Source organism: Azolla caroliniana, unplaced genomic scaffold (genome assembly GCF_043228905.1).
Source record: "Azolla caroliniana isolate FFs.n. ecotype wild unplaced genomic scaffold, voAzoCaro1.0.p SCAF_4, whole genome shotgun sequence".
NCBI lineage: Eukaryota > Viridiplantae > Streptophyta > Polypodiopsida > Salviniales > Salviniaceae > Azolla > Azolla caroliniana.
Genome location: NW_028230439.1, coordinates 5,276,856 through 5,301,775, shown reverse-complemented (window position 1 = coordinate 5,301,775; position 24,920 = coordinate 5,276,856). Strand labels below are relative to the sequence as shown.

The 24,920-nt window shown below is 39.7% G+C and overlaps 1 protein-coding gene across 4 annotated transcripts; it reads left to right on the top strand.

Annotated features, from left to right (window-relative positions):
- Positions 1 to 18,851: 18,851 nt before the first annotated feature.
- Positions 18,852 to 23,002, top strand: LOC147864943 (uncharacterized). Of its 4 annotated transcripts, none has more exons than XM_087317616.1 (5): positions 18,852 to 19,467; positions 19,927 to 20,130; positions 20,477 to 21,050; positions 21,158 to 21,335; positions 21,488 to 23,002. In XM_087317616.1, exons 1-5 carry the CDS (start codon positions 19,032 to 19,034, stop codon positions 22,430 to 22,432), a joined length of 2,337 nt encoding a protein of 778 aa, XP_087173742.1. In that variant the 5' UTR covers positions 18,852 to 19,031; the 3' UTR covers positions 22,433 to 23,002. The 4 variants fall into 4 exon arrangements, with proteins under 4 accessions (XP_087173742.1, XP_087173743.1, XP_087173746.1 ...); XM_087317617.1 differs by having other exon boundaries at positions 18,853 to 19,467; positions 21,161 to 21,335; XM_087317620.1 differs by having other exon boundaries at positions 18,853 to 19,467; positions 21,512 to 23,002.
- Positions 23,003 to 24,920: the final 1,918 nt, after the last annotated feature.

The following is a 24,920-nucleotide window of genomic DNA, read 5'->3' as shown; positions in this document are numbered from 1 at the left end:
GTCCACATAGATCTGTATGGACGAGTTGAAGTAGACGCTCTATCATTGTACAGCAGTCTGTAAATGGTTGGTGTGTCATTTTTCCAAATAGACAGCTTTCACACATGAAATCTGAATTGAAGATTTTGGATGGCAACCCTTGAACTCTTTTTTGTTGTTGACATTGTTGTAGTGCTTGATAGTGTACATGCCCAAGCCGACAATGCCATAATTGAGTTAGTGAAGATCTTTTCTTGTGATTTTGCAGGACTGCTGAGAATGCATTTGGAGGATGACTCCATATTGGATATAAGTGCTTCTCCTTGGGACACACCAACTATGTACTTGTGTTTCCATTTTTGAAAAAATGAATTGCTTTCTCTTTACATAATTGTATTATTAGTCCGTCTACAGTTGCTTGTCCAACTGATAACAGGTGCTTAGCTAGTCCTGGTACATAATAGACATTTGGGACTGTAATCTCATGATTATCTGACAATCTGAGTTGAATGCTTCCTTTGCCAATTGATGTTTTCCGTCCGTTGTCTCCAAAAGTAACTGATAGTGGATTGGACAGAATCTGATAGAAATTTAACCATTCCTTCCGATATGTGAGGTGATGTGTAGCTCCAATGTCTAGGTACCATGTATCATGTTCAGTTTTTGTCTCTTCTGCAGTGACATGATATGCTTGCAAAATATTGTCATCTTCTAGTATTTCATCCGAATCTCCTCCAAATTCTGTGTATTCTTCTGACTTCGAGTTTGATTTTTCTTCTAATGTTGCATTATTTGCTTGTGATTGTCTTTTGTTTTCCACAGCTTGCTTGAATCGACACACCTTTTCTGTATGCCCTTCTTTCTTACAGTATCTGTAAATCAATTTGAAACCACCATTGGACTATTTTGTTGAAGCTTTCCAAGCATCATTTACCTTGCTGGTACTCGATATTTCTGCACTTCTGTAAGCTTCTGATTTAGCTCTATATATATTATTATAAGGTGATTTTTGTGTTTTGCTAAATGATGCAGTCATTTCCAAAGACTGAGTGGATTCTTTTAATTGCCGCTGAAGTTTTTCATGGCGGATATTGGTAATCAAATCAGACAAAGAATTACCTTGGCTATTCATGGTGACAAACGTACTCTAGGATTCTGGAAGTTTACTCAATAGCAACCCAATCTTCATTTCTTCTGAGATTTCATTTCCCGCAGTGGTGGCTTCTTCGAGATATGTCTCCCAAGTATCCAAGAAGGTAAGAACATCTTCTTCTTCCTGCAAAACACACATGTGAAACAGGGTAGCAAGAGTATGGATTCTAGTAGTACCATCTTGTGGTTCAAACATTTCCTTTAGTTTGGACCACATTTCTGCTGCAGTTGCGAGTTTTCGAATGGCATCAGCTTGCTTTTCTTCTACATGTAGCAGTATTTCGAGCTTTGCCCTTTTGTCTTTGTTTTTCCAATCTTTCCATGCTTCTGATTGTGTATTTTTCGATGCTTGACAGGTTCCGGTAGTGACTTCAAGTAGCTCCTCTAGATCAAGTAGTAGCTCCATCCTTGGTTTCCAAATTCTATAGTTCTTTGTGGTAAGTTTACCTACCGAGTATTTCCTTGTTTGAGTGAAGTTTGCCATAATGCTGAGGTGGTTGTCTTTTGCTATGTATATATATATTTATATATATATTTGAACAACAAAAATAGAGTATGGAGTGGGTGATATATTTCTAGGTATCGTACTACTGACGCTCTGATACCATGTTAGGATTTTAACACGGGGTACAAGGTTATGGCAAACAGGAATCATGGAACAACTTGGAATGCAAATCAGAAATTTGATTAACAAAAACAAGTTGGTAATACAACTGAGAAAGATGGCTAAAGGATGCAAGGATGCAGAGCACACCAAACAGGTTCCCCAGCTTCCTCTTTGTATAGCAGAGGAAGTGGAGGGGAAAAAAATGAGGTAAGCTTTTGAAATACAAAAATTGAAATAAACCTAATAAGAAAACTGAAATACAACTAATGTGAAACTGTTTCCTTTTACTAATAATAACTTGGGGTGTGGGGTTATATTTAGTAATTAACTAAGTAGTTGCTTACTGACATCTAATTAGTTAATTATAACTTCTAACAGCCACAATAGAGACAGAGTCCATTGTCCCGACGATGTTGGCGTTGGGCTTCAGTTAGTGGTTGGAACCGAGCATGGTCGATCTCCATCGGGGTATGGAAATTGACCTCCATCATGGCATGGGTATCATTGGGTGATGGTAAGGTTGGCGTGGGAGACAAGTAGGGCCTGTCGATTGATGCGTTTCGGGAAGAAGCTTGAGGCCCACGAGTCCCCCGTTCTTCTTGACGAAGTTCGAAGAGACGATTCTCACATTGGACAGCTTGGGAGATAACTTGAGACAATGATGTGGGCTTCGGGAAGTTTAAGAGAAGAGTCGTGACGTCGTTTTGGAGACCGCGACGGAAATGGTCACATAGGGCTTGGTCCTCCCAACTGACATCGCAAAAAATCTGACAGAACTCTGAGGCATAGACCGAGGCTGGAATGAGCCTTGTTGGAAAGAATAAAGCTTTGTGAGGGTCGTTCGTCGCCAGTCTGTCTCGCCAAATGTCGCTTCGAGCTCCTTAATGAAAGTGGTGAAGTTTTTTAAGAGAGGGGATGAGGTCTCGATCAAGGTTACAAACCACGCTTGTGCCGGCCCGGAGAGAAGCATTCCAACAAGCCCAATCCGAGAAAAGTCACTAGCATACCGTTGGGGTTGTAACCGGATGATAAGCCGAACTTGGTTGATGAAGACGCAAAGATACGCCCTTGTGTCGTTGAATTTGTCTGGTAGGGTTCAAGGACATATGGATGGGAACAGGACGTGGTCGAGCTAGGTGCCAACGGTGGTTGTGACTCGTCGGGTGGTGGATTTCTTGAAGTTCCGGATTGCAACTCTCCTAATGATTCCCGAAGGATTTCATTCTCTAGCTGAAGTTGTTGCAAGGTTGCCATGACTTGGTTTAGGTTGTTGACGGAGCCAGACATGGTAGCAAGAAGAGGGGAAGGTGAACAAATTGTCACGGACAAGTATAATAGAGCAGAGCGAAGATAAGACTAGAAAACAAGAGGGAGGAAAAGAACAAGAACTCAACTTATAGAATCAGATTCTGTAACTAGTGTTGTTCACCTTGATTAGAATCAAGGTACGGCTATGTAAGCCACCTAGAAATAGAGTATGCAATAGAGAATGCATGACAATGTGTGCAAGCTAGAAATGAGGATGCATGCAAGCTAGGAACTTCCAATGTTCAATCTACACTACATGAAGTTAGATTTAGTTCCAGAAGGTTTGGTGTCCAAAGAAGGTTCGTCCCATGGAACAAACAGGAAGAAAGGTAATGGTTTGTCACGATCCTACAACCGTCGGCTCTTGGATTCTGAAGAATATGTAGAATACTCTTGTGTATAGGTATTAAAAAATATTATGAAAATTCACGGCAAAAGCATCCTCTGGTTTCGGGCAGATGGAGGGTTTGCTTAGTGAGGGATTCACTCCCTAACGAAGATATATCCAGAGACGAAATTGAGCGGATTCAGCCATTATGGATCCCATTCTGTAGCAAGTTCTGCTACGACCAAGCTTGGGACTCAGTCACCGGAGCCTGAATAACTTGTTTATTCTTACTAGCCATGGATTCCATCCTTGCGTTAATTTGTTTTTAATTTGACAAATAAAATAGTTTATTAAACTCGATAAACAGCAGTCTACTTAGCATTTCCGGTGCTACACCTTAAACCCCTCGATCACCCTTCCTTTAGGTTTGATTTTTCAGAGTGAGCGATGGAGGATGTATATGTAGCTCAATTGGTAGGGTTGCCCAATAGAGACCATGAGATCTTGGGTTCAATCCATACCTTTCTGTGTGGCATATGTCTATGACAGTAGATGTTGGCTCTATCTTTTTCTTTCAGTTGGTCGACTTCTTTTCTTTAGCTTTCTATTGTTCGTTGTTGCCGGACATCAAGGTCGCTCTGATACCAAATGTTGAAAATGAAGATTGATAGTCCCAAATCAGATTGGGATTGTGTCCTAGTTAGGACAACTTAGGCACACCGCAACAATGATCAATGTTTTAGAAATAAAACATAAACTAAGAACCCTAAATTTCATGAACAAGATGTAAATAAAACCCTAAAACATCAAGTATGTTGTGGAGAAGAAGATGAACATAAAGAAGAAAAGAATAACTAGAGAAGATTTGTTCGCGAGTGAAGTTTGAGGGGGAGATTCTCAAGTTTCAGTGCAACGTCCCAACAATCAACGACCACGATGAACAAGAAGCAAGAAGTATAGTTTAGCTCTAATGGAAACTCTTATTTCTCTTCTGAAAAACTCTCTCACTCTTACAATGTTACAGTTGGGCTTATATACTCAAGCCCTAACTTGGGAACGTGTTCACACTTAAAGATATAAAGTGGAAGGAGTCGTCCTTTTATGCCAACAAAATATTCTAGAATGTTCTAGAATACTCTAAATATCTTATAATAATTAATAATATAATTATTATAACTATATATCATATATCTTTGTATATGTTGTCATAATGGTTTAAGGTTTGACATATATATCAAGGTGTTGTGGGTTTGAATCCGTGTAAGCCAAAATGTGTGTAATCATGACATTAATCTCCTATCAAATGTTGTTGCAAAAGCACCAATGTCATCTCTAATTGTTGTGCCCATCGTGTGAAATCATCATGTTGTTGTGCCTTAGGAAGTAGCCAAACTTGGTTTTAAGGTTTTCCAATTTAGAGACAACAGACATAAAATCTTGTTAGCTATAAATGGTCATAACTATATAGGGCGTAGGAAGTAGCCAAACTTGGTTTTAAGGTTTTCTAATTTAGAGAAAACAGATATAAAATCTTGTTAGATAACAATGATCATGACTCATAACTATATAGGGCTTAGGAAGCGGCTAGGGAAAGAGGATTAGCGGTTCAAATTGTCAAAACTAAGGCAAGATAGTAGTAGAAAGAGTTAGAGGAAGAATGATGATGAAAGGGATATATACGAGATAGTAGTGGATAGAACGAGTGAGAGAATGACGATGAAAGGAAATAGGTGATATAGTAGTAGTACTACTAGTAGAGAGAGAGAGAGAGAGAGAGAATGTGTGTGTGTGTGTGTGTGTGTGTGTGTGTGTGTGTGTGTGTGTGTGTGTGTGTGTGTGTGTGTGTGTGTGTGTGTGTGTGTGTGTGTGTGTGTGTGAAGAGAGAGAGTAACGATGAAAGGAAATATGTATTAAGATAAAGAGATACAAGAGAAAGCTTATTTGAAGTACTTGAAACTAATGTTCAACCGGAATGGTTCGACAAGAGTGAGGGGGCTTCATTATGTAGTGAGACATGGAGCCTTCTAGGGTTTTCTAGAATGTTCCGAGAAGTTCAAGGAGGTTCTAGAATGTTCCCAGAAGTTCTAGAATATTTTGGGAAGTTCTAAGAAGTTTTAGAATGTTCTAGGGTTCTACCCATTCTGATATTATGTTACAATATAATACAAAAAAGCCTCCAACAAAAAAACCTCAAGATGTTGACACAAAAAGAGTTATTTCACGAGATACCAATATTTTTTTGTAAAACTTGAAACAAACTAGCACGAATAAACACGAATTTTCATAATCGTAGCCTTAAATTGTAAATTGGTTGAAGCCTAGTATCTAAAACTATCTTTCCTTTTTTCTCCCACAAATTCTTGTACTACAAAAACATTAGAAAATAATGAGGTTAAGCATAATAGCTATAACCAACTTTTTCTAGATATTGTTCGTTTTTTTATTGTTCAAGAGAAATGCACCTCTCATCTTATCGACACAGATCTTTTCTATATGGAACGCTAGCCATCTTCCACAACACCTCAACCAGGCGAACACCAACCTCTAAAAGAGAACAAAGTTTAAATTCTCCTTGAACAACCAAGACGCAAGCTAGTATAATCAACTCCTCCCAATTGTTTCTTCCACTTCAATGAACAATATGTGCCCTTTGTCCGCATTTACATTGTATGCCAACTTCCTTACAAATCCCTCCATGGTTCCTCCTCTACTTCAAGTAACTACTCCACCACCTTCCAAAACAACCAAGGGAACTTGATTTAAAGGCCATTCTAAAGTCATCAACGAGAAAACCCCTTTGCACTCACATGGGCTTGATGAATTTCACCAACAAAACCCTGTAATGACATAATGAATCCATGGTGTGGTCATAATCAAAAACCCAATCCCTTCACCATGAAGGGCATGGCACAAAGTTTGGCAGCTTCTTTGACTTACAATTCCATGAGATAGGTCAATGCACCATATGCAAGGCGTTTTCCATTAGGCAATAGGTTGCCCTATTGCACAATTTGTAACTCCAACAAGCACCCAAACCCCCCACTGCAAATATAATATGTTGGCCCACACAAGGGCCAGAGTACACCATGCCAACTGGAACTTCACCAACAACGCCCCTTAATGCCATAATGGAGTGAATCCTTGACATTAATCACAATCAACAACCCCATCCCTTCACCGTGAAGGGCATGGCACAAAATTTGGCAACTTCTTGGACCTATAATTCCATGAGATCGTTCGATGCACCAATATAAGGTGTTTTCCATTTGTCAATGAATTGCCCTATTGCACAATTTGTAATTCCAACAAGCACTTGAATCCCCCACAACAAATATAACAAGGAAAGATTACAGCATGTCAACTAGGACCCCTAGCCACATCACATACCTACATTCACACAAAAAATTCCTATGGAACCCACTTCACACAATACCTCTCATCAGGCAACAATGGCCTACCACACCTCTACCAAGTAGCATCCACTACTACAAAACGTCGTAGCCATCATAACATTTATGACCATAACTGCTACTCCAATAGCTCTTTAGAAAGTGAGTAAATCTTCCCAAAAGAAGAGTATCACCACAATGAATGCAAACTTTGCGTTCGCATAAAATGGCAAGACCGTCGTGGTCATCATGAACATCAAACAACTCATGACTATCAATACCCGCCAAGATCAACTTGAAGGGTCAATCCAACCACTATGGAAAACCAAAACCACCCCAAGATGTCTACCAATACAACCCAATTAAAACCTTGTCCCTTACATGCCACCAATGGCCCAACTCCTATCACACGAACCCCACAGTTGTTATGCATCCATTGCAACCAGTTTGGGCACTTCAATAACCAGTGCATATCCTGTGGACCCCACCTATTAAAAAATGCCCATCAGCCAACTTCATTGGGACCATCACCATGGATGTCCTCGTTCAACATGAAAACATTCTTGAAGAACTTCAAATTTCATTATTTTCATCGAATACTTAATCATTAGAAAGCATTACTAGTTAATTAAATTGCATAATTATACTCAAGACAAAGATAACATGAATCTACTAATCATAAATATCCAATTGCAAGCAACATGATTATCCATGCTTTTATATATGTACAAAATTAAAAAAGGTATCGAGGGACATTCGTGCCCTTTCTGATTCTATCACTTCAATCAACTACTAACAAACTCCATCGATTTAATGGTAAGAGATAGTGTCTCACTTTATGTCATCATGACACAAGCTTATGCCAAGTTCAATCATAAACAACCAAACCCCTGTAATATATTGTGGAAACAAATGAACCTAGTGATATTCCAACTCATCCTCTCCATGCCCTATCGCAAAACCTCCAAGTTGATCCAATTATCAACCATGATCATCAACTAGTGTGATTCTCCCTAAGGATTAAACATAATAAAGGGAACATAGATGAAGTTTAGGACTTCATGAATTTGAAAAAGGTTAAGATGGAAATCCTATCTAATCTCATGCAAAGGTTTCTCCATTTTACAAAAACACAAATCCACTAAACCATAAACCATAAACCATCTCCATGATGCCAAAGACTTTCTCTAAATAGTTCCATGTTCGGACCCCGCCGAAACCTCCCTAGTTGTTAGACGAGAGGATGCCATTGCCACTACCAAGTTTTAAGATTGTTAAGTGAGTATTAGAAGATTTTAAAGGTAAGATTATAAAACAAAAGAGGCTTATTCGTGCTAAAGTGGAGGCCTTCTCAAGGTTTATATGTGGTCTTATAGCTCGACGTAGCAATGGAATTTTCTCAAGGTTTATATGTGCTCTGCTAGCAAAGGTGTTATTGGCAACAATGTAGTTTTTTGATAATATGTATTTGTGCAGAGGAAACAGTATTATGTACTATTTGTATATTGCCTTTGGCTTCTTATTAATACCAATGGAGCATATTTTTATGGAAAAAAAAAAAAATTGTTGTAAGAGGTTGTGAAAGTAGCTCTTTCTTGGGAAAGGATAGGAGGGAGTGATGTGGCTTTTGACTTGGCCCTCAAGTTGGCAAATTGTGTTACAAAAAAACCAAGTGAGAGACCTACCCCAACTTCCAAACTCTTTCTCACAAGGAGGTATTTAGTCTCAACCTCCCACAAATCAATACTCTTATTCAACCAAGTGAGAGACCTACCCCAACTTCCAAACTCTTTCTCACAAGGAGCTATTTAGTCTCAAACCCCACAAATCAATACTCTTATTCAACGTCATTGATCAGCTTTTCCTAGGTGGATCAAGTTTTACCTTTAACCTAAAAGGCAACATTTTGCTTGTTCCTACTTGTTCCTAGGAGAAGGTTCATCCTAAGTTGGTATGTGTGTATATAGAATAGTTCAACAATTGGTCATATGTCATTTGATCAACAATTAAGAGAAACTATGCATGGTATATCAAAAGTGGTTACTTTTAGCCCAAGTACTTTTGTGTACACCAAATACAGTATTATAGAATGGTTCTTGTATTAATTAAGAATGAGCAAGCCTCTATTTCACTAATATATTCTCGTGGATTTACCCTACTTTGATACATGGCATCATGGCTACAAATGGAAGTGACACAACATTCATGCCTCATTTCCTTATCTACTTCTCTTGCCCTCTCTTGTTGTCTCCTCATTTGCCTTCCATCCCTTGCCACGATTTCCAAATTGCACCTTAGTTTCTCACCTCTTCAAAGATTGGCAAAATCCATAATGTTCTATTAGGTTTCATAAAATGTGCGCTTTATGACTTATGTAACAAACATGTAGCAACATAGTAGTTAGCCTTGGCAAAGCATAGAGGGGAGGGGGCCTAGTTGACGATCTAGGAAAACAAGATTACCAAAAAGGAAATGTATTCAAACAAATGAAATGTATTTTATTGACAATGGGCATTGATACTTCCGAGCATAATCCCATCACACGTCCAATTTCATACAAGTTCATTACTTATCCCATGACTTACTTGAACCTTCTACTATCTCCCATAGCTTCCCATGAAGTTCCATAACCCTCCTATATTTTTGACAAACTTCTAATAATGATTTATTATATTCTAAGAATTGTTATATAGTTGGTTATAGGTGCCAAAGGTCAAGACTGTCACATTTTTTAATGTGCAATTTGTGACAACAAAAGCCTGGCTAGGGCTGACATACCCTAAGGAACCATGCTCAAAAAGAAAGATTTTTTAATAATTGAGCTTGAGTTTTGTTTTTCCCAAGCCAAAGAAATATTATTATGACTATTGACCTTTATTTATTTGTTTGTTGTTAGACCCTTAACATATATAGGTCATCTTACCCCCTCCAAAATGTCTAAATCAAACCTTTGAGGAGATGCCTTTGCTTTTTACACATTTTGGGAATAAGGATGATTTATGATTCTCGAAGTTGGGTTTATTTGTCCTCGATATTCTCAAATTATTGTATATATTTTGAGAAATACAAATATCATTTTATTATCCACGCATGAGATTCATCGAGTTTATTATTAGCAATCGCTAGGTTGTTTGATTTTTGTGTTTTTAACATGATTTTTGTGTGTTTTTTATTAACAATGCTCCGATATTCAATAATTATGCTACATTTGTTTCATGATGAAGTACATTGAGACATTATTGTGTGTATTTTGACATAATTCAAGGTTTAATTATTCTTTAAGAAACTTATGAGATACAACATAATCATTTGACTACTGACTACTTGGAGCATGTTTTTCAATTTTTCAGAGGCCAAGTGGACATCAAGTTGTTGTCACCTTATATCTAATGTCTTGATTTTCCTTTGGAAAGAACTCTTGTTAAACTCAAATACCCTCGATATCACTTCATTAGACTTTGGTTTCTCCTTTTTCAAAGCAGTTTACTATAGTTACTCATTGTCGTAATACAACAGAAAGTGCCTACAACTTGTCGTTACTTTTAGGGGGAATATAAAGAATAACCCTCCTTTAAAGGATTGCATCAATCTACCAAGGTAATATATTAAAAACATCAATTTTACCCTTGCAAAGAAAGGTAATGCAAGTTTTGTAGTTAAATGATAATCTTTCATGATTAGTTCAAATTGTCCCTCCCTTTTTCACTATTATGTGCTTCACCCCCTCTCTAATCATTTTTCCCATCTATTATATCACACATTCTTGATTCCAGGATGAGGGAGGGAGAGATAGAGAGAGGAATGATTATCGTCTCACGAGTTAAAGGTGAATTGGGGAGAGAATTCATTAAAATCATTGTGGATTATCGTTAAACTACATTATTACATTATCTTGTGTGTGTGTGTGTGTGTGTGTGTGTGTGTGTGTGTGTGTGTGTGTGTGTGTGTGTGTGTGTGTGTGTGTGTGTGTGTGTGTGTGTGTGTGTGTGTGTGTGTGTGTGTGTGTGTTTGGGGGTGGGGGGTTTGAATTGATATATCGATGTTATGTTTAATGGGGTATCTTTTATATCGTTTCCATTCCTTACTTTTTATTTTGCTTCTTAGGCTCTCGGTGTATATATGACAAAACCTCTTGTCTTGAGTCTTGTCCCATCTCCAATTGAGGTGTATTTGGAATGAGGATTCTTAGGGTCCTAGAGTGAACCATCTCCCCGCTATATCCAAATGATGACCTCTATCTATTACATCTACTCAATCTAGCTCCTTTCTAGAATCACGAGATGCCTTACTTCACTTTCTTATAGGTTGATAGTTGCATGTATATCGAGGCCAAGGTTGCACAATATAGTGCCTTATCTTTGAGATTTGTGTCAAGTTCCTAGATCGATGAATTGTCCATTTGTTAATTTTTGCATCTATGTTAATATTGTCATTACCAAACGGATTTATGGTTCTCAATATAGAGTTGTTAGGTGTACTTGAAAGAGTACAAAGAGAAGAAAATATCAATGTTTGGCTTAGTTTTTCGTTACCTCTTGTGCACGGAATCATTGTCGGTAAAGTTTTAAGGATTTTGGAGATTCAAAGCTTCTATCATTAAACTTCCCATTCTCTACATAAACAAATCAAGTGAACTTGCATTAATACAAAACAACATAAATTTCCTACAAAATGTTTCTGAAAAATATGGCTATTTTTTTACAATCTCCTAAAAATACGTCCATAGTCTCATGATGGTTGCCTTATTTCTAGCAAGCATGTTTTTTCCTTTGTTTTGCAATCAATATACGACAAACATAACCTTTATGTTGCCCTCACTAGGCTCTCCTCCAACCATAGTGATTTACATATGTATGATCTTATGTCTTTTAATACATATGTAGCATGTATAATTTTTCATGCGACTCCTTGCATATTCTTACTACGTTTGGAAAATTGAAGTGCATGAACTCCCATTCGCCTAACATGCTCATTTCATATATAAAGTTGGAAGTAATCAGTGTTTCCTTATAAATATGATTTATTGAGGAATATCACCACCCTTACCATGTCAGAAATTGTTTAACTTTTGTTTTCCGATCAAATTTGCTCTAGACAAGTAGTCAATATCAAAAGGCTCTATTAATCAGAAAAAAAAATGTCACTTTTCAAACGCGTCTTCTCACAACAATAGAGTGCTGCTGAGAGCAATGTTAAAAAGTAAACTTTGAGCGTGTTGTATTGATTAAATAGACCATGTTGGGAAAAGGGTTTCATGTTGGAACGGATTGCTTCTCTATTGTTGGTTTCTCCAATGGCTATGTCAAGTTGTTTCTTACATTTAAAAGTGTTCCTTTATTATTTGTAATCAAATCTAGACACAAGAATTATACTAGCACCTAGTGCTAACTGATGCTTTATGAAGAGAGACCTCATAAAACATCCTCAAACATAACCACATAGAGAAAATGGACATAGTTGATTCACCACTTCACATCAACTTTTCAATAAAATGTCGAATAATATATACTTTTGAATAAGAGTTTTATACACTTGTAGGCCTAAATTGTGCAATGATAATCATGTAATAATTCTTGTCATTCAAATCCTAAAAGTATGGGGGACTTAGGAGTCATCACTCTTTTTTGGAAATAAATATTTTATTACTCTATGAAGGAAACTTATTGGATGTTCATCAAACTATTTTCCTCGCATGTTCCTACTATCTATAATGCCATGTGTATAAAGTGGATGGCATACCATTATTGGCTAGGGATAATCCCATTGATCAATGATGAAACGTTGCAACATTAAAAAATATAACAAGGCTTATCAACGTTCACGGTTATGCCGTCAATATAAGGCGTTAATAACTAGGAGGGGTAAATTATTAAATATTGAGCACTTGGCATTCTCATTGATAAGAAGGATTTAAAGGGGATGAAGAAACAATGAACAAAGTTTATAATCACAGATATAGCTTAATTATGATATTTAAACAAGATAAAGACAGGATTAAGCATCTTGGACAAAAATACCTTTATACACATCTTGGCCATATGATTATAATGTAACACCAAGAGTGTGAAATAAAGGAAAATAATTTTCTTCAAGATACCAAAAGTTGAAGATACTATGATTCACATATAAAACCAAAAGGCGAGATCAATTCCATGATTAATTGAATAACATGACATGGAATATTTTCCTCATAGATCATACAAAGTCATCATTGTATTTACTCAAAGCTATGTGAAAGGGGAGATGGTGAAGTGGAGCATGATGGCTAATATAAAGAGCTTCAATGAGATTATCGAACAAAAAGAAGAATGAATCAATGATGCAACAAACCAATATTATCATTAAAAACTTCAATGTTTGCCAACTTCTTTCAAAAGTTGTGTGCAGATACACTTTGTTTTAGCGATGGACACATACACATTCTTATTTTATTTATGTCATTTATGACATCAAGAAGAGTGGTTTCTCTATTTCCAACAAGTTGGACTTTTGTGCAAGGCTTAATCATTGTGTTGGATGTCCCCTCTATTTCCAACAATTAGCCTTTTGTTAGGTAATATCCGACATCCTATAAACACCATGCATGGTCTAACTTGATTGTCATTGTAGCACACTAATCTATATTCAAACGTAAATGTGGTAGATATCAAAGGCATTGTCAAGAAATTGGTGTTAGGAAGATTATACCATGCATGTCCGCCAACGCACACCAACATGTTACGTGTCCTTGGAATTGTTTGTGTATTATCTCATCATAATGAACTATGTAGCTCAATTGTTGGTTTCATGACCAACAAATGTTATTTGCAAGCTTAATTGTTTCTTCCGGCTCCTAGTCCGAAAATTTTCACCATGTTCATTTCACTTCTTTCCTTTGATCCCTCCAATCTCTCTCCTCTTCCAATCCATGATGCCCCTCTTTGCTTTTTTCCATTTCAATGTTTTTTTCCCCCTTGCTATTTTTTTTTCCGAGAAAAAACTACTTCCCATTAGTTAGGTGAATCACATATACAAATCAAGCCATGTACACTCTAAGTATCTATAGATACTCTACTATTTACATGTCCCTTTCATATAGGCCAATTGTTTTTCACATGACAAAACCTATATATTCTTCAACAAGCTTCTAAACACAACTAAACATTGATATCACCGCCTTCTATTGCTCCTTATATCAAGTTTGTCTCTTGGTAGTTTCCTAACAAGGGGTGCACCTCCTATCAAAAGGGGTGCAATGTGCTCATTTTGCTTACACACCAAAGGGTTTATGAACATGAATACAAAAAATAACAACTTTGTTTGTTTGCCGTGGACACAAACAAGTTCGGCATAATAAACATTATATAGGGAGGGTATACTCTTAATAAATAATCAATATCAAAATCAATTTAATCAATTATGGTATTCTAGCTTAAATAGATATATGGAGTCATTAACATCCTCAAATTTCCAATATGACCCTTGGAGCAAAAATGAAACATTATCAAGTAAAATGCTTGGAGTTGATTGCCAACTATCAATGTTCAAGAATTTTATCAATGAACATTACAATTAAGACTGTATATTGTGACTCCACAAAATGTTTATAGGGTAAGTCTAGATTGACAATTTGGGGAAAGCAAACTCAAATATGATCAAAGGTGGAGCACTTAAGAACAGTGGGATACTTAGAAGATGCTAAACTATGAGAGGAGAGCTTACTAAAATACGTATATTGATAATGTCATAAATCCACATTAACATGCAATCGAGATTGTAGTCAACATTCAATTAGAATCACTGAACAAAGAAATGTGTTGGAAACAAGATACAACTTCTATGAAGGTGAATGCCAAAACTTCAGAAATCCTCATCACACTCTAGTCCAAGGGTTTACACACTTCAAGATAAACTAATTACAATAATGAACATTAATGTAATTAGTAATCAAATTTTACATTTACGATTTTGCTCGGGGCATGTCTTTCTTAATAACCTTTCCAAAGGGATAAGTAACTGTTAATAACTGGATAATGAAATCATAGGACATATTATATAACAAATTACAATACAATATGCAAATGCGACAATGTTACGGTTGTGAGCTGGCCCCATCATGCTTGCTAGAGAAATTGGGACTTCGAAGTTGGAACACCTCCACTTGGGGATGGGGACTTTATGAATGGTGTAATGATTGAAGAAGATAGACTCTAGGTAGGATGTTAATACAAACCAAATGGGAAACTTTATTGGGAACGTGCAAAAATTTAGTGCTTTTGCAGAAGAGGCCATACATGTGTGACAAGACAATTTTAGATGATGTCAAACATAATAACTCTAGACACTTTGTGATAGGAAGAAACTTTTCCCAAAATCCCCAACAAGGCATGAAGAAGACCAATGTTTTGACTTGTAAGACTTACATCAACATTTAATGGTGCTACACAAAGTAACTATTGCGAAAATACAAGCACACTTGATTTCTTCACGTTGCGACTCACATCCTTTGGTTTTGTATTTAAATTTAAAGGAGACCCATACACATTTTCTAACAAATCTTATACACCCACACACAAACATGGAGACTTAGCTCAAATCCAAAAAAGAGAGTTAATGTAGAGCATAATTCAATATGAAATCTATCAATGTTGCGCCTCATGCATTGAGTATTGAATTTTGGTATCACGAGGTGTTAAGTACAATACCAATTGGCATGGACAATATTGTACCAACATATTAAAAGGTTTCCTTGCGACTTAACCATCTAGACATAGTCACATATGTGTGAGTGGTGTAGGATGTTAAGATTGTACTAATTCATAACTTAGTCAATTGTTTGGAACAAAGAGCAACTAATTTCATTGAGGATATCATTTTAACATTTCTATTTATTTATTTTTCCCAAAAAAACACTACGTCGCATAAGTTAGCAAACAAAATACATCAAAGTTCAGCCATTAAGATTCACAAGGCCTAATCTTAGAGAGATCTATATATCCAACAACTCCAAAAACCAACAACAAATTCAACAAAACTCACGATGGCCTTCCCCTCACAAATCTAACATTTCTATTAAATGAGTAATTGTTAGAATAAGAGGTATGAAAAAAGGATATATTTGCTTATGAACTTAGTTGCAAAATCATTGAATACCTTAAAATGGTCCTAGAAGGTGAATAAAATGCACAATATTTGTTAGCATATAGAAAATCAAGATTATAGAAACTACCAATCCTTTTTATTGTAAGTGGCTGTCGAGTTTTTTGTGGACGTCAATGCAAGTAAATAACAAGGCAAATGGATTACAACTCCTTTATGTGACAATATTTTTCTCTTTGGAAGTGACAATAAAAAATGAATCATTTACTACCAATTCAGACCATCATTACAAGTTGTTAAAGACAAGACTATTTTTACTGACATTTTCTTGGTTTTTGATGGTGACTATATTTTGTTATCAAAAGGAGAAAGGTGATGGCAGATGCTATGAGATTTGGCCTTGAGTCATGCCAAAAAAGCAACCATCCAAATGGGAGAAGGGGTAGCATTTCAATGTGAACGAGACATTGGCATTAAGGGGATATACGAAATTACCAAAACTAGCCCCAAAAGAAAATGTGCATCTCAAATATAGAATTAAGAGAGAAACTCAAACTATGTTGTTGCAAGACCATTCCTTTTCTCTTTTCTTGGGTAGAAGATTGCCTTCTAACACCCTAGCCTTTCACAAACACCAATTATCTTTTTGATCTTTTATTTCCTCTTTCTATACAAGCAACCAATCAAATCATAATGTGATGTTGCTTACATGGTCCATGACAACAGATCATCTGCTAGGGATGCCCTTGCCCCAAGATAGAGAGAAAGGAATAATATTGTTTTCATTTTTCCTACTACTAATGTGGCCAAATGTTGTGTATGGGGATGAGATCAAGATGTAGTAGTTGCATGTGTCATGTGATTTCCATGTACGCATCCTAATGTGTTGGGGTTTTATGTGAGTATTGTTATTGATATTCTTGGTATCCTTGTTCCGCTTGATTGAGAGAGATATAGATGTATAGACTTTCTACTTGTTGCCACCTAAAAGTGCTCATGAACTTTGAGAAATTGACATGGTCATAGTGCAAAAAGGCTCTAAGCTAAGAGAAGGTTGGAGATGGAGAAAGCCGAAGTGAAAGTTTGCTTTCGCTTTAGGGGTTATGAGATATCGATGTGCATGCAAGTGGGGTCCACGGAAAGTGTGAAAAGGAAATGAGGAGGGACATTAATGGCAGAGAGCGAGTACCCCCAATCGAAGCAACAACAAGAGAAACAAAGAAGGAAGAGGAGGAGAACAAGTGAGGGAGCAAAAAGGCCAAACAAAGCAATAAGGGAGGTGTGTTGTGTGGTTTGTCAAGCACATAAACACACATGCGCATTGCATACATATACATATACATATACACACACACATGTGCACATTTCATACATATGTATACATATACATACACACAAATGTGCATTTCATACGTGCATACACATAACGAACCACAAGTGCATTTCAAAATATCCATATGTATACGCACATACATGACTACATGCATACATACGTATATGTCTACATGTGCATTTCATACATACGTACAATATATGCGTACATCCGTATTTCCGACATACACACAGATACTATACACGCACGCACGCATACATGTATGGATACATACATACATGCGTATATACTAACATACACACATACATGCATGCATGATGCATGCATACAGACAGAGAGACAGACAGACATGGACATAGGCATAGACATAATAGACCTAGAGATTGGGATAGGGGATAGCGATAGCGATAGCGAAAGTGAGAGGTTAGAGGTAGAGAGAGAGGGTTCACACTTGGACACCGCCCATGTGGGTTGGACGGGACGGCCGGGGCGGGGCGGGGCCCACGCCTGTTCTGTACCGCTCTCTGACACGCGCACACATAGACATATATACACACACATACACACACAAAGTAGAGCGAGAATCTAGTGAGAGAGACAAAAGAGCAGCACAGCTAGTGCGAGAATCTACGGGCTCTCTCTCTCTCTCTCTTCTCTCTTCTCTCACTCTCTGTGTGTACTGTATATGTGTGTGTGTCTCTCTCTACAGAGCGAAAGCAGGCTTAGCGGTATTGTCCAAAGCTTCTACGGGGGAGGGGTCGTCCGACGTGGATCACATCTCCAGGTGACACGTGCAACTCTTCCGACGGTCTATCTCGAAAATTTTGGTCCTTTTATAAATTCGGTTTTACTAATGCTTTTTTAATATATATATATATATATATTTTATCCGGTTAAATATGTTAAAAAAATTTGTTTGTTGTTTTATTTTTTGGGGTTTTTCGAGTTCGTTGGATTGCAGCTGACGTACGGTAAGGGGAAAAAAAAGAAGGAAAGAAGAGAGGGGGTCACGTGGCCTCGTGTTCAAACGATAAGGGATCGGTCGGGCGCGGGGGGGCTTTTCAGACACAAATTGCCCTTTTCAGACTTGTCCGGACAAGACCAGGCGCACACCTCCCCTTCAACTCTCTATCGCTCTACCTCTCTGTCTCTATCTAAGGGGCGATTCACATGGGGCCCTCCAAGCCCTTTCGTTGCTTTGTAAGGGTTGCTTTCTATGCTCCCTCCTGCTTCCTCCTGCACCAGCAGCACCTTCCTTGGCTCCCTTAAAACCTGTCTCTCTCTTTCTCTCTCTTCTCTCTGTCTGATCCTTTCTCTTTCTTCTCTTCCCTACCACTCCCTCCCCTGTTTCTCTCTGCAGCACACTCTTCATCAGTCAAATTTAATACACACACACACACACACACACACACACCCCTTTAGCTATGGCTTCTGCTTGCCATTCAGCCTGCAGCACCCGATCATCCTCTGCACCATAATTCAGCTTGCATTTTTCTTTTCTTTTCTTTTCTTTTTCCTTTTCCTTTTTTCCCTCCCACCTTTCTTCCTCTCTCTTCTAAGTTCCCTCTCCCCTTCCCTGACAGACAGGTTCTAATTATCTACCAGTAATTCCTTCTGTTCTTCATTGAACTCTGCTCCCACCCCACTCTACTCTTTCCCCCCTTCATTTGCAGAAGCTCTGCATCAACCCCCCCCTGATTTGTCCTTTCTCAGATTCTGGATCCGCCATCTCTAATTATAGTTCCCCCCCCCCCCCCCTTGTCAGCTTACATTAAGATACGCATAAAAAACCATTTCTTCCCCCTCAAGCTTCTGACATTTATACTGTGTCCTCCTGCATTACCACAAAACATTCCCATGGACTTCGATCCACGAGGCGATGACAGGTTCGGATCGATGAAGCTCGCGGCCCGCACCGATCTCGTCTCTTTTCCCCTGAAAATGGTGGCCAACTTCGGGAGCAGCAATGCCGGGCCGATGAATAATATGGTGTCGGCGGGCGGCGTGTCTTTAGTCCGTAGCAATTCGATGGCCGGCCAACCGGACAATAACAATGGCCGGCCACTTGGAGGTGCGGGATGCTCCCCGACCACGAGCTCGACCACATCCGACGGTTGTGCATTACTCGGGAATGATGGGAGCTATACCAATATGCAGCAGGACCAGCAGGAAGCTGCCGCCATGAGGTCCTACATCATGAGCTCTTCGTGTGGCCGCTCCATGAATGCCGAAGCTCTTGCAATGGCCTCCTACATGGGCAATGCACAAAGAGCCATGGGGTTATACAATCAAGGTAAAAAAATTTAAAAAAACTCCCCCCCTATGGATCATCCATGGGGGTTCAGTATTACCCACCACAATTCATTCCATTTTGTACACTATTCATCCATAATTGAGAATGGACCCCACAAAAAAAATTCCCGATCCTTGGCGAATCCCTAATTGCGATGTCCCGAATTGGCACAAATTAACTGCCATGGAATCAGCACAATTAATTGTCATGGATCGAAACCCTAAAAGCCTTCAAACCAATGCACAATTGTCATGTTGGGGTCTACCTTAGTTACTCATACAAACCAACCTTATAGCCATATACGATTATCATTGCAATCAGAAAGTCTAGCTTCTTCGCTATAATCCTAGTAATGTATTAGCCCTAACTATATATATATTCCTCCATCAGCTAAATCTAATGCTACTAGTGACACACACAAAAAACATCTTTATGTGATTCTTTGTTGTTGTCTCCTAGGTCATGGGGCGAATTATATGATGATGGCGGCCGGAGGGGGTGTTGCGCATGATGCCGATCTGATGGCACAGGCGGCCAATATTTTTACGGCGAGCCAGCTTCGCGAGCTTCAGTTGCACGCACTCATATTCAAGCACCTCATGTGCGGCGTGAATGTGCCCCCCGAGCTCTCCCTCCCCATCCGGACGAGTGTCGCGGCTAGCCGTAAGTGACAATCCACATTCCTTTCTTTAGGGTTTGCTCAAGTTTAGACAAATTTTGTGTTTTTTCTTTCTTTCTTTCTTTAGGGATTGCTCAATTTCCCATTTCTCAAGGTAGAGTTTGCACAAGGGAGACAGAGTTATGCATATATACATATATATATATATATATATAAGATGCATAAAATGTTCTGGTATAGTTAAGGTGCATTGGGGCATATTTTTTTTAAAGTCACATTACAAAACCTTCTCCACTGTCATTGTTAAAAACTGCTTGACATTAATCAGTGATGGGAGACTAGCTGTGTTGATTAGATATGATAAATAACAACATATTTGGTGGTGGGCAGTTGGATGGGGTCATTTTCACTTGGGGTATGGCGGCAATTCGTTCGACCCGGAGCCCGGCCGATGCCGCCGCACTGACGGCAAGAAGTGGCGGTGCTCCCGGGACGTGGTCCCGGATCAGAAGTACTGCGAGCGCCACATGCATAGAGGCCGGCATAGGGCACGGAAGCTAGCTCCCGAGGCCGGCCAGTTAGCCGCCAACACGAACACGGCAACTACCAATAGCGGGTCATCTATAAATCCCTCGTCCGCCACCGCCTCGGCCGCGATGCCTAATTCTGGCATCTCATGCGCTAGTGGTGGTGGTGGTGGTAGCCGATTGGGTGGCCAGCTACCACCAACGTCCGGCCATTCTGCGCCCGGCACGCCGCTCCGCCATCCAGCCACCTCCAGCTTCATCAATCCAGTAGGAGGAGGAGGCCACCAAATGTCCGGCCATGCCACCGGAGGAGGAGGAGGAGGCGGTGCGCTCTCCATCGCCTCCACCACGGCAGCTAGTTTCCCAAATCAACACCACCACCATCAATTTGGCGGTGGTGGCACGAGTACACCTCCATCCACGAGGCCCGATTTGCGGTGAGTGTAGGCTTTTGCAGCCGCCCTGATTTCTAAGCTTTTTTCTTCGGACCAACAACAGCTAACAAATTGTTGGGTTGTGTAAAAATCGACCATGGAATTTGTAGTAGTTATGTATGTGGGACCGACTTAGGCAGCCAAGAGCCGAGTACTTTCTTCTCCGATGCTCGTGGGCTCAGCCTCGAGTCGCCATCGAGCTTGAGCAGCGGGATGTCGGCACACGGGGGATCAGCCGGTGCCATCAATGAGCCCAGTCTAATGATGAGATCTGTGATGCAATCTAAGGTAGTAATTAAGACCTTTGAGACTAAGCTCAATTTGTATGTGGAGGGACATATAAAATGTAGGAATTCCCAGCCATTGTTAGAACTTAGGTCTAGCATTTCTGAGTCAGATTCATAATACAAACCCTAGATTTTTTCTGGTGTTTTGACAAGAATCCTCCTCCTCATTACCAGCAGCAGCAGGAGCAGGCGCAGTCTTTTCTCGGGGCATTCGATGACAATGCGGCCGGGCGAGACCCGGACCAGGCGGGACAGCCACTCCGGCACTTCTTCGATGATTGGCCACGGAGCCGGCCGGACGCAACATCGTCCACGGGGCTCGCCTGGCCGGCCGACGAAGATGTGATGGACCAAAACCTGGTGGATGATGAGCACCGGACGAACAGGGGCTCGTCCACGACACAGCTGTCGATCTCGATCCCAATTGGGTGCCAGGCAGGCGGGGGGGCAGAGCGGTTTGGGGGTTCGGCATCGTCGTCGAATGGGAGCTCGCCACGTGGCAAGCTGGCTGGCCCGGCCTTGAAGTTGTCGATGATGTCATCGTCGAACGCAAGCGGCCAGGGAGGCGGGGGCGGGTCGGGGGATCAATTAGAAGCGGCCGCGACACACATGGGACTGGGGGTGGGCACTCTGCTGGCCAATGAAGAAGAGGTGGCTATAATTCAGCACGAGCAACCGCGGTCGGAGGAAGGGGTTTTCTTGGCGGGCCGGTCGGGGGGTCCGGGTCATCACGGCGGCACTACCATGTCATGGGTGCCCATCACGTGGGGCGGCCGCAACCACCACAACGATCATAATAGCGGAAACTCGGGTGTGGGCGGGCCACTGGCCGAGGTTCTGCACAATTCGAGCAACAGCAGTACGCCGAGAGGGCGGCCGGCCTCAGCCAAGAACCACCACCACCACCACCACAATGGTGGGGCAGGCTCCTCGGGCGCGCCTCTCAACCTGATGGGCGGGGGCGCTACCGGGAGATCCGAGCAAGGTGGCTGGCATACAGATGGGTGTACCGCCACGAGCCCGACGGCACCTCCGGGCCAAATGCAGTACAGCACCTCCGGGGCTCCGGGTTCGGCATCCCCACACCATCGCAGGTGATGTGGATATGGGATCAATCATCCATAACCATAACTATAACTATAACCATCCCCATCATCAATCACCTTCATTGCTTTCAAATTTGAGATCACTTACTTACACTGTCTGAATCAGCCCCCTAGCTCAGTAACTAACCCAATCATGTGTAATTCCTTCACATATCATTCAATGTATTACAAATGGCATGATCCCCCCGCCTCAATTCAGATTTATGTTACACCACCAACAGAAACATCATTAAAACACAGAAACAAAACCATGATATAGGCTTTAAAAATATATATATATACATATATTTTTTTGGGTCTGTACAGAAATTTGGATTTTAACACTACCAATTGGCAGCTTGCATTTGCAGGGCAGGGCTTTCCCATGACCAGCAAAAAAGCAAGCAATTTTGGGTTTGCTAATCTTATCACTAAAAATTACTAATCAACACACGTCTTTGCTTCTTAAAGATTAAGCTCAAGGTTAATTTTTAAGATCAAGCCTAAGATCAATATCTCAAAGTAAAAACTACTTTGACCACATATGGATTTCTTGATTTCTGTATAAACTTATCCACTACTACTTCTTGTGCCCTTTGTATGAATAGTGTGTATTTGCTTGCTACAATAGAAACATTTTGATCCTTTGGATCGGATCGGGAGTTGCTCGAATGCCGTTTACGTGCATTTAGAATGTCGGGCTCCGATATCCGTGCATTCGGAAGGACACAATACACCAGGATGTCTCCATGGTGCGCCCATTTGTAATATGTCTCCTTGTTTTTAAAAGTTTCTTATGTGACATATACATGGAGCCAGTAGTTGCCCAAATGCGGTATATGTGCATTGAGAATGGTGGTCTCGAGTAGTATTCGTGCATTCAGAATGACACAATACACATGGGTCCAGGATGTCTTCATGGTGTGTCCCTTTTGTAATGTGTCTCCTTGTGTTAAAGTTTCTCATGTGACACATATATAGTCAATGCATTCACATGTTTGTTTTATTTTGCATTCTCATTGTCTTTTTCTTTTCATGTTTCTTGGAGAAAAGATTACCCAAGTCAAACAAGACATCATTCACTTCAGAGAGTATGCGTTGCACAAACATTCCATTTCTTTGATTCGATCCGCGTTTCGAACTGAGTATCCGCGCATTCTGACTAGATACCTTCTTGCATGTGTTGTACTATGTGTCCTTGTATTAAAGTTTCTTATGTGACACATATGTTGTCAATTCTTTCATAGTAGACGCGTGTGTTTTTTAGCTCGTGGAATCTTGTTTCCCATTGTTTTAAAATGTAGGTATCAAAGTCACCAAAGACATGATACAGTGCACAAACTACATCCTCTCTTAGCCTGACTTTTAATATCCATGTGGTGTATGTGTGTGTGTGTGTGTGTGTGTGTGACCTAGTGAGTAAACTATCCATAAGCTCATTGTCTCTTCACAAGATTTATCCATACCATTAAATTGTGTCTTTTTGCAAGTACCTAATGTAAATTTTAAGTTAGATTTGGAGAAAAAGAAAACACAATTTATTTGTGGTGTCGACCACTATGGCCAGATAACATAATAACAAAAACAATGGTTTTTAACCCAACCCATATTTGTTAACCTAAATATTAGATACCACTAAGATAAGTTTATTGACATGAGAGAAATATTGAAAAGAGATTTTCCTTGGTAGCATTGTCAAATAATGCCATGAGTTTGATCCCCACATTCTAATACAATACATTAATGCAATATTGGGATTTGAAAACCCCATTACAAGTAATGTTTGAGCAAGACATCCTAATACAATAGGAAACATAGATATTGACCATGGCGTTGAGAAACAAGCATTGCAATACAATCAATCGGGGTATAAACCCCTCAAGGAGGTGTCTCAATGTGCTCATATCTCCAATAAAAAAGAGAGCCAAGAGAGGAATCTTCCATAACAAATTGTCGGGTCACCCAAGATTCATCATTAGACAGATGGTGATCAATCATATATCTTACAATATATTGTGTGTTAGCAACTACAACTCTCTTCAGTTGTTCCCCTAGCATGGCACGGTTGGTTTATGGACCTCATTGTTGGGATATACATCTATGTTGGCTTTCCCTAGCTCCAATTAACAAAAGAAAATTTTCAATTTGCCAATAACACATATGATGCCATGTGATAAGAGGGTCTTCATGTGTGAGATATGGTGCTTCATAGATGGTGTCAAGAGAAAGGTGTCTACATCCCAAGGACTAGTCAGGGCCCAAGGGGTACTATTGACATCCAAATAGAGAAGATAATGTCCAATAACATAATTTATCTCTGTGAGTCATGGTAATTCAATAATGCATTTGATTGGTAATCAAAATGGGGTAACTTGTCTATGTCAAATAAATGTGGTCAACTTATGAAGATGTCTAGTGAGTGTTAACATGAATTATTTCCATGACCTAAAAGTTGGATGGGAGCTTGAAGATTGACATCACATACTTGTGTCCATCGTGTT